The 11,034-nt window shown below is 38.2% G+C and overlaps 1 protein-coding gene across 1 annotated transcript; it reads left to right on the forward strand.

Moving 5' to 3' along the window:
* Positions 1 to 748: 748 nt before the first annotated feature.
* LOC118826404 (protein shisa-like-2A) lies at positions 749 to 8,599 on the forward strand. Its single transcript, XM_036597366.1, has 3 exons — positions 749 to 1,097; positions 2,624 to 2,760; positions 8,430 to 8,599. Exons 1-3 carry the CDS (start codon positions 916 to 918, stop codon positions 8,597 to 8,599), a joined length of 489 nt encoding a protein of 162 aa, XP_036453259.1. The 5' UTR covers positions 749 to 915.
* The last annotated feature ends 2,435 nt before the right edge of the window (positions 8,600 to 11,034 follow it).

Raw genomic sequence — 11,034 nt, forward strand, 5'->3', positions numbered from 1 at the left:
TTTACGATAGTTTTGAGAATACGTTAGTCTAAAAGATATTTTTAAAATCCATTCATGGAGAAGGGATGCATGCAGGGTGTCTAAAGGCAAAACAGTACCAAAATAAAACTTAATTTTAACTATTTTTTTTTACTAATTTAATGCTATTCTACCATCATTAACATTACGTAGAAAAACTCAGAAGACTCGTGTCGGTTCGCTGGTGGTTTAAGATGGTCTATATTTGTGTTGTAGACATGGCAACTCCTGGTTCCTATCACCACCACTGTAAAGAAATCTGAATACGTTTGTCTGCAATTTACAGAGCCCCGCTGGTGACATCCTATAGAAATAAAAATAATGCGTGGCCACGCCTTATTAACATGTGGAAACGAGATCCCACGCCTTACTAAGTTGTGGCCATGCATTAGAATCTCATTCCTATGGCCTACTAAATCGTGGCCACGACTTAACTATCTTGTTCCCATGGCTTACTAAGTCGTGGCCACACCAGCGAGGCTCCGTAGGCAATTAACCATTTTCACATAAAAACACTCTGAATAACATCTCAGCGACTGAGTTATGTAGAAAAATTTAGAATTTGGTGGAATTCCCCTTTAAATGAACGTAAACTGCAGGCCCCTAGTTCTCAAATGATGTTGTTGTCAGGGGGCGTGCCACGCTGTTGCCAGGGGGCGTGGCCCAAGTGAACAGATAAAACTGACCCCCAAGTTGGAGTAACGGACTTTTTTTGAATTCGAATAACGGTTATTTCTGTTTGACCGGCTCTGGTAACGAAAATTACAGTAAAAATGGAAACAAATTCTCGAAGTTTCGTCTCAAAAAGAGAAAAATAAAGGCATCCTGGCACCCACGGTGGAAGTACAAGCGTGTGAGGGCGATGAAAAGCGGTGCGAAGCGGGTCTTGCCGTTAGCATGAGCTCGGTGTGCTCGGGTTACTACACCCCGGAGAAAGCGTTCGTCCGCGGCTTCACCTGCCCCAAACCGGGCGGCGACCAGCGGGCGGCGTTCTGCTGCGGATTTAACGACATTAAATACTGCTGCGACGACCCGAACAGCTTTTTCCCCTACGAATATGGGTACATGTGGTGGCTGAGGTGAGTCTGTGAGCCCCTGGAAGGCGTACTGAGTTGTTTCTTACGAGGCTGAAGTTGGATACCTCGCTATTCGCCAGGTTCTTGTTCGCATCTTCCCGTTCCACCTTAAATGGTGAAGCAGTAACATTGCCAGAATGTATGTGCTGCACCAGTTAAGGTGGAACGGGAAAGTTCGAAGAAGAACAGGTTTTATTCCCCCGTAGTTTTGTAAGGAGGAGGTTCTGATAGGCTCTGTTTCCTTTAATAAGAATCTGCAGTTGCAGGACTTTATAATCATCAGATGAACAGCTAACATTAGTTCATGTGTTTATTTTTGTTCTTCTTTAGTGTCTATTTTAATGTACAGTCTGCTTATGTCTAAATCTTCCTCTTTTTCTCCTTTTCTCCTTCCATCCCTCCATCTACCACTGTCATTTTTCTTCTCTTATCCTGTGTCCATCTTTCTTTCCCTCTCTTCTTTCTCCTCTCCTTGTCTCACTCTCTCTGTTTCTCCCTGCCTCTCTCTGTCTCTCTGTCTTTCTTTCTTTCTCTCTCTCCCCCTCTCTTTCTGTCTCCCTTTCTCTCTCTTTCACTCTCTGTCTTTCTTTCTCTCTTTTTGTCTCTCTCCCCGTCTCTCTCTTTCTGTCTCTCGTTCTTTTTTTGTCTCTCTCTTTCTCTCTCTCTCTCTCTGTCTCTCTCTCACCTTCTCTCCCTCCCTCTGTCTGTCTCTCTCTCTCTCTTTCACTCTCTCTGTCTTTCTTTCTCTTTTTGTCTCTCTCCCCGTCTCTCTTTCTGTCTCTCATTCTTTCTTTTTGTCTCTCTTTCTGTCTCTGTCTGTCTGTCTCTCTCTCACCTTCTCTCCCTCCCTCTGTCTGTCTCTCTCTCTCTTTCACTCTCTCTGTCTTTCTTTCTCTCTTTTTGTCTCTCTCCCCTTCTCTTTCTCTCTCTCTCTCTTTCTTTTTGTCTCTCTCTCTCTCTCTTTTGTTTTGTATCTCACTCTCTATCTCTCTCTCTCTCTTTCTTTCTTCCCTTCTCCCCCTCTCTCTTTCTCTCTCTCTCTCTACCTTTTTCGCTCTCTGTCTCCCTCTCTCCGTCTCTCTCTCTCTTTCTTTTTGTCTCTCACTCTTTGTCTCTCTCTATTTCTCTTTCTCTCTCTCTCTTTCTCTCTGTCTCTGTGTCTCTCTCTTTTTCTCTGTCTCTATCTGTCTCTGTCCCCTCTTTTTTGTCCCTCTCCCTGACTCTCTCTCTTTCTCTCTCTCGCTCTCTTTTTCTCTCTCTGTCACTCTCCCCTTTTCTCCTCCCTCTCTCTGTCTGTGTCTCCTTTTCTCTCTCTTTCACTCTCTGTCGTTCTTTCTCTCTTTTTGTCTCTCTCCCATCTCTCTCTCTCTTTATCTGTCTATTTCTCTCTCTGTCTTTCTCTCTCTCTCTGTCTATTTGTCTGTTTCTTTCTCTGTCTCTCATTCTCTCTGTCTCTCTCTCTTTCTCTATTTCTTTCTCTCTCTCTCTCTCTCTCTCTCTCTCTCTCTCTCTCTCTCTCTCTCTCTCAGTGTTGGAGCTCTGGTAGGTCTCTCTATCGCTGCTGTTGTCCTGCTGGCGTTCCTCATCACTGTCTGTGTTCTCTGCTACCTCTTCATCGCCACTAAACCGAGCCGCCTGGACAGCGGCCTACCTCTCAGCGCCCCCGGTCAGTCAGACACAGACAGATAGACAGAGTGAAAAAATACTGGAGGACAAGTGAAATAGGCAGACTGATTCATTTATAGACCATGGCTCATTCAGTTCAGATATGTTGTCAGAAAATGAAACATGTAAGAACTGACAGGTTTAATCACCAGTTTTCAGGAGAAATCATATGTTTCAGCTTTCAGAGTATTTATAGTCTTAAAGGGCTCATTTCACACATTCTCACAAGGTGCAGTACTGTGGGAACACCAGAGACCACCATTCATTTATTACGTTTCCAGTCAAAATGACCATTAAGTACAAGATATTGGTTTTTCAGAGGAGATTAGATATGAGATAATCTACTGGCATTAAGAAGGAGAAAGTCAAAGGAAAATATATGGAAAAACCATGAGTTTCCAGATTTTGAGTTCAAATACTGATTAAAAGCTACAGAGAAAATGGAGAAACAACCACCTGGAAGACCTGGTAGGCACCAAAACTGTCCCCATCAGATAAACAGCACTTAAAGCTTTCATCTTTGAGAAAGAGGAGAAAATCAAGCTGCTTCAGATCTGAAAACATCCACAGGTGTTTCTGTCCATCCTTCCACTGTGAGAAGACGACTCAGCGCTGTGGGTCTGAAAGGATGTGTAGCTGTCAAGAAGAACCTCACTGAGAAAAGGAGACGGACACATCAAACAAAGAAGCTGAACAATGGACTGACCACCCCAGAGTCCAGACCTCAACACCACTGAATGTGTTTGATTACTTAAAAACATGATATTATATTTAGAATAGTTGTTGAGATTTTTGTCTAATATTCTGTTAATTTTTTCTGCTTTTTTCTGACACTGAAAAATTAATAACTTAGAGAGAAATGACTGAAGGGTGGTCTCTTTTGCACAGTGCTGTAACCATAAAGCAAAGGTCTAAGGGGCATTTCTATAGACCACTGTGGTCGTGTCATCATTCTGTAGTCGGCGCCATGCTCTTATCCCTGTATAAGGAACTCTGCATCTCAAAGAGATTTCTCTATGAGAAAAATAAATGGAGTTTTCAAAAAAATTACCTCTTTCACATCATGTTATGGTCAAAAATGTTCCAAAACTGATATGTTTTGTCCTGTGAACATTCTTCTCTCGGACATCACTGGATCTTCTAAATTCCGAGGTCAGTAAAGAGTCGAAATAAGCACAGTCAATTCACGTCATTAGACTGGCAGCCTCCTTAAGCACACATTGCCAGTGTGGTAGCGTATTTCCATGTACAGACTGAAGGCAATGAAAAGACATCAGAACAAAAGAAGCAGTTTTCCCTGCAGTTCTCTGTTCTTCATCTGATTCTCACTGAAACGTGATAGATTTGTCCAATCAGTACACAGCTTGATTTGAAAAGCACTACAAACTTACCTACACTCAGGCTAATTCAGTACAGACTCAACTTAATATCACTGCTCACCCCTGATTTAGGCTATTAACATATCCTAATTATTATTTTAATGCTAGTAACATCTTCTAAAGACATTTTCTTAGGACATTCGCCAGCTGCTTGTTTGAATTTGCCTGTTCCAATTTAAATGGTGGAGCAGCTACTGTCTGATGCCTGAGGCGTTATAACAACTGCTATGCCATTTAAGGTGGAACTGGAAAATTCACACAAGCAGCTGGCGAAAAAGAAGCTTCATGGAGAGCTGAAAGGCGTGATGTAAGCTGGTAGCTTCATTTCGGCTTGACAGCTGATTAACATTTAACTTCTTTTTGCTGTTTCACAGAATCAACAGGTCATTTTTTTGTCCCGTTTGCTGATGTATGTAATAACAAATCACAACTGGTTCATCTTTAAGATGGAAAGAGATTACAGCCTCGTAGTTTTGATGCTGGTAGTGTTTTTATAAGGAGCTTTTAGGCTGTCGAAATATCCTACCTAGAGGTTTTTTACAGGCATACCTATAAATATGTGCTACGGTGAGACATTTTGATAGGGTAGCATAACTTAGAACACTGCTGTAGCCCGCCTTACCTTCAAGTGGGTTAGGGACATCAAATTGATGCGCAGTAGCTTAGCTTGCATGTAGCAATATTAGTATTAAGACTTTTAATGACCTCGTAATTCAGAGGATCCACACAATAACACACAATAACACAAATGTATAAATAAAAATAATGCATGGCCACGGCTTGGTAAGGCATGGGAATGAGATAACACGACATGATCTTGTTCCCACGCCTTACTAAGTGGTGGCCACACCTTAGGATCCCATGTGTTAATATGGACATTTTTATCTACCACAAAACCCCCTTTCATTCTGGACATAGAGAAATCACGCTTAGACCCGGAATTCCTAATATGGGCATAACGCAGACTACAGAATGAGGCACGACCACAGTGGTCTATCACCATGTAAAATCCTACATGTCTGTCAGCCGTGTGATGTTATGGCATAATGAAAGTGAATGCCGAAGAGGAGATATGATGGTGGGAGGATTGTGACACTAAATTAAAGGCAGAGTGTCACTCAGGTGCTGTTCACTAATGTTCCTTTCATTCTGCACCAGACATTCATGTTTAAAAGCGTTGGAGAAGACGTGAGGAATAAAAGCGCAGAACGTGAACACAGGCATGAAAGCCTGGATGCATTTTTTAATTAGGTTCTCTGTATTCGGTTGGGTCGCCTCCATAGACCTCTCTCAAAGACAATGCGTCCAAATGGACTAGAGAAACATTACTGAATGCGCCCGAGTTACAAAGAGGAGCAGGCAGTATGTGATAGTGTTTGGTATGCGGATCCTTGCTCCTGGATTGTGAAACAAAATGAGACATGTTTTATTCTGAATCATTCTGTGGGTCTTTAAAGGAGGTTTATATGATGTTGTCACCTTTGCGCATTTGAAAATGAGCTGACAGACTTGTTTCTTTTCATCAATTGATGCTTAGTTATCATAGAAATCACTCTGTTGGGCATGTTTTCAGAGCTGATTGTTTCTTTTTTCACTTTTAATGTATTTTTATGTGATCAGATAAGCTTCTGACAAAGAAATACAGCTAACCTTTTGTTTTATTCAAATGGATATGCTAAAATATGTAATTTAACTTAAATTATGCTGAATACTGTGTAGATTGTCAAAGTATATTGACTTTTGCATCCATTTTTAGGAGCAGAATAGCTGTGATTGGTTAACCTTTTCAGTAACACTTTCTATGAATACCATATCTCTCAGAATCTATGGACACATTTGTAACATGTTATAATACATTTATAAGGCATTATAAACATGGCTATAAATATGTATAAAATGCATCGTACTTTATAGTCATGTTTGTAATGCCCTATGAATGCATTATAATATGTTATTAATGAATTGTTAACATTTCGCATTATAAGTAGTGTTCATTCCTTCGTAGTCATAAAGAAACACAGAGTAATGCCATGGTTTCCTTTAATAGCTTGATCTGTTATGAAATATTAGCCTATTATTAGTCATTTTTAATGCATTTCACTGTATAGTGACAGCGTTTATATATATATATATAATTATGGGTATTGATTATTAATAGATATATGATATAAACTAGTTAAAATAACAAGTTTCATTTGTAAGCTGTTTATACAGTGTGATATATTTTAGAAGGTTTATTTATGTTTTATTTATGTTTATGTTCGTTTATGATTAGGTTATGAACACTTAATATATATTATATGTATATATATATATATAACCTGGATTATCTGAACATTTCATAATGCTTTATATACACTGCTATAAAGTGTAATGCATTTTTTTTTATATTTGGTAACGCTTTATAGGAACTACATGTACATGGAGCACTCATGGCATATTCATAAACAGTACAGGAACAATCCATTACAGTTGCATAGTCATTCATTGATGGGCAATGAATATGTAATGTAATGAATTGAAAACACTTGCTTAGCATAAACATCATATGATCATGAATAAATTAAAGTCTATTCAGGGAATAAACAGCCTAAGTAGCCTAAACACTCAGCACAAGGCAAGCCGATTCAAGAGAGATCCAAATTACATTCATTGTTGTGTAAGAGGGTTTATGATCATCAAGCATCACAAGATCTAAGCAAGCTGCGATACCAACTCATACATGAAATATTCCTGTAGCATTCACGAACTGTACAGTAAAATCACAGTAATATCACATTCTCAGGATAATCACTTTATGAAATATTAATGGATATTTTATCTCATGAGTTACATGTAATGTATAGAAATATTTCAGCCATGAATGCTTTTTGAATGTTATTAAGATTAATATCAATAATGATGCATTATTGCAGGATGGAAACCTTTTGAACATCATGTGCTTTGAATCGTAGTTGTTCCCTGAAATGTTAACATATTTATGATCATATCTCTGATTGTGTTTCCAGTTCTTTACATTATATGTTCATCACTAATGAATGAATGTATTTAATGAAGGTTTAACAATGATTATGTGATAATAATGGAGTTACTGTACTGTTCATGAATACCATGATCGCTTCATGTATATGTAGTTCCTGTAAAGCGATATTAAATGTCTATTGCCACACTTTTAATGCTTTATGACTGCATTGTAATGTGTTATGAATATGTAATGTGTTTCTCAGACATGCACAAGGTATTTTCACTCTCAAAGTACTTTAAAATGTAATACTCATTTAAAAAAGTGTAAATGCATGTAAATAAACATACATTTCGCTGTTGACGGAAGAAAACCTCGTATCTCCATTTTCGTAGTTTTTCAGTGTTTGACATAATTTGAAAATACCTGTTGTTCTTTACATTGTGTGTAAATTTCATGACAAATGGACCAAAAGAAATGACCCAAAATAACTTGTAAAAAAGTCTGGTTCCATTGACTTACATTAAAAGTAAAGTAGTTTTTTCCTTCTCCTGTAAAGTTACCATTTTTAAGATACAAAGTTTTTTTCCGACAGCAGCGATATCCTGTGTTTTAATGCTGCTGTTGTTAATTTACAAAAATACAGTGTAAATTCATAAAACAAATGATCGCCTTTATTTCACAGACATTCATATTTTTTTTAACAGCTGTTCCTGTTATTACAGTAAAATACTGTATATCAGAATAAGTAGCTGAACTACTGATATATTGATGAATATTTTAAGCAACCAAAGCAATATTTTATATAATAATATAAGTAATTTATATGACTGCAACTTCACAGATTTTTACTATGATTAAGAGAACATAATTTTACTTTTAATTAACCGATTTTGTCTGGAACCTTGATGTTGGCTTTTTTTTTTCTTGTTTTTGATTTATTTTTACAGATTTTTTTTTTACGGTGTGGTATTTATATAAAGTATTACCACCTTTTCTTTATAACAAGTGATGTTTTTTTTATAACAAATGGTCATCTCTTCAGAGATTAGAGATAGTGGACTGACAGGTTTATACACCACGCTGCTCAGATGCCTCTTCAAGCTAATCTTTTAGAGCTAGAGTGCTGCGCCTTATTAGTTTACATCTCGCAAAGTGCTCTTACAGAGTGATGCTAATAGATAATAATGAAAAGCTATGAAAAAGAGACCTAACGCTTAGGAGTCGTTGGTTGCCACCTCCAGGCAAAGAGACTTAAGGAGTTTCTAACTTGGCTTTGCTGATTGATTTCTTTACATTATTTATACACTCTTGTCTTTTCTGATGCAGAGCCAGAGCCCAGTCCCGAGCCCAGCCATGCCGCCGGCCCTCAGGGTTTCCGCAGACACTTCCCAAACAGTAAACTGGACTGCGCCAACCAGCCGGCCGAGCCTGAGCGCCTCTTTCAGCGCTGCTTCGTGGCCACTGTCAGCAGGGTGAACGATGAAGGCCCTTCCTAGGATTCCATTCTGTACCTCAGGTTTTCCTTCTCATCTCTGGAGATATTGAGAGTTTTTGGGCTGGGCGCCGGACACGACTGAGCTACTGTTCGTTTGAAGATAAGTCCGTTATGTGCCTACAACTGAATGTGTCCAGTGTTTGCTGCAGCAAAGTATTGCAAGAAGATCATATTGCCAGTGGATGTACTCAACATAAAAACTCAAAGACTTTCATCATGCTTCTGCTTGTTTTCAGCGGGACGTTTGCCCCCTGGCGTTGTGGCTTTTGAGCCAAAGCTAAGTCAAGTTCTAAAGAGTCTGCTATCAAGTTGGCCTCAAGACTTTGTTTGGAAGTTTAACAAAGCTGAGATGATTAATATTCACACTGGAGATAACGCAGTTAGCACTTTGTTTTCCGATACGCACCGCAAATGCAAATTTTGGCAGTTTGCACGCCAACAGACTATCTGTTGTGAAATGCATAGTTCTGGTTCTGAAATCTGATTGGCTGAGCTGCATTCTAACACGTTGTAGAACACTTGATACACACATACTTATGAGTGCACACATTAAATGAATTCTGTATTAATGTACTTAAATATTAAGAAGTGTTTGTTGTACAGAACACAGTATTGGAACCAGAAATGACTGTGTACTTAAACCATATTAAACATTATTATACCTGACATAAGAACCAGGTTTTGTTTAACTGCGGGTAGGGCTGAACGATTAATTGTGTTTATACTGAAATCGCAATTTGAAAGACTACGGTTTTTAAATTGCAAGAGCTGCAATTTTTATTATAGTCAACGGCGACACATTGCAGGTTTTGAGTAACCTAATTACATTGAGCTTGTGAACTGCTTTTAGATGAATTCGACTAATCAAAAGCAACTAAACTTGTGACATCACAACCACTGGCGGGCTGGCACACAGTGTTAAGCGTTTGAGCCTCAAAGCAGAAAAAATATACGCTGGTCTTCTTAGGCACAAAAAAGGCCCAAACCTCAGTTTATAGAAAACAATTTATAGAAAACTTTTTCAAATTAAATCAAAACTGCAATACTGGTCAGAAAAGATGGAATTAGAAATTTTGCTAAAGTCGTTCAGCCCTAACTGAGGGGCTGATACTGTATCATGTTCATGATTACTTGACCAAAGTCTAAAAAGTTGATGAAATGGCTAAGATACATGATGCTTGCCTACTGAAAGTCCTACATTACAAAATTCTAAGGTTATATTTACCACTCATTATCACGCCAAGTCAAAATGAACAGAAATGCCGTGACTGAGACTAGGACTGAAAGATTAATGTTGTTGTTAATGATGTTTTATATTGAAATCACAATTTTACGAGAGCACAATTTTCAAATCACAAGTGCTGCAATTTTTTAAATTGTAGTCTATATTGTCAGCGACGTTGTCTTAAGTTTTAAGTGGGAAACTGAACCTAATAACACAGCTTGTAAACTCCCTGATGAATTAGACCAATTAAGGTCTACCACTCCTCCATGTGTTGTGACATTACAGCTTACTAGCAGTCTGGCACACTGCATTCAGGGGTCAAGCCTCAAGCCAGAAAGGGTGGATGTTCTGGTCTTCTTAGCCAAAAAGACCCTCATTTATAGAAAATAATTGCAATTGAAAGTCACAATTTTAGTCAGAACAATCACAATTTGATATTTTCACCAAATTTTCATTCTCCAAGTCGATACCTTCCTCAAAAATGTCCTGACTGAGGCAGCTTTGGCTCAGTGTACCTCAGTAGCTCTCGTCTGTCCACCATATCCTTTATGATTTTGCATTACCTTGTGTCATTAACTCACATGCAGTGCATCACACTTTGTCTTGGAGAACATGGGCAAGAGAAAGTGCTGTCTTATTGCTGGAGGATGTTTGCATTTAATGTTGTACCTGGTTGTGCCATCATCCTCTCAAAGTGCTCCCGGACACCACTATTTTTAGCCATGCGCTTCATTTTTTAGTAGGCCTGTTTAACAGAACCAGTTTTCTATTGTGCAATTAAGCGTACAACTCAGAAATTTACCAAGTATTGGCCCATTTTTCTTTAAAAGCTACCAAGCTTTAAAATGAGCTATTTTTCATTGAAGCACTTCACTTAAGATGATAACTAACTATTCAATCATTCTATTAACCCCACAGCTAACATCATCACAGTGCGAGTGTGCTATTTCAGGGTAGGTTTGTTACAGGACTGGATTGGATTTTCTCTCCAATATCATATATATTTTCTCTCCAATATATATATATATATATATATATATTTTTTTTTATTTATTTGGTGCATTCACATGATTGCAATTTATTATATATATATATATATATATATATATATATATATAAATAATAAATTGCAATCATGTGAATGCATCAGTCAGAGAGCTCACAGTTCTATTTGTGGTGTTTATATGAGCAGCTTTTTCTATTTTATTTTA

Source organism: Colossoma macropomum, unplaced genomic scaffold (assembly GCF_904425465.1).
Source record: "Colossoma macropomum unplaced genomic scaffold, Colossoma_macropomum, whole genome shotgun sequence".
NCBI classification, from domain to species: Eukaryota; Metazoa; Chordata; class Actinopteri; order Characiformes; family Serrasalmidae; genus Colossoma; species Colossoma macropomum.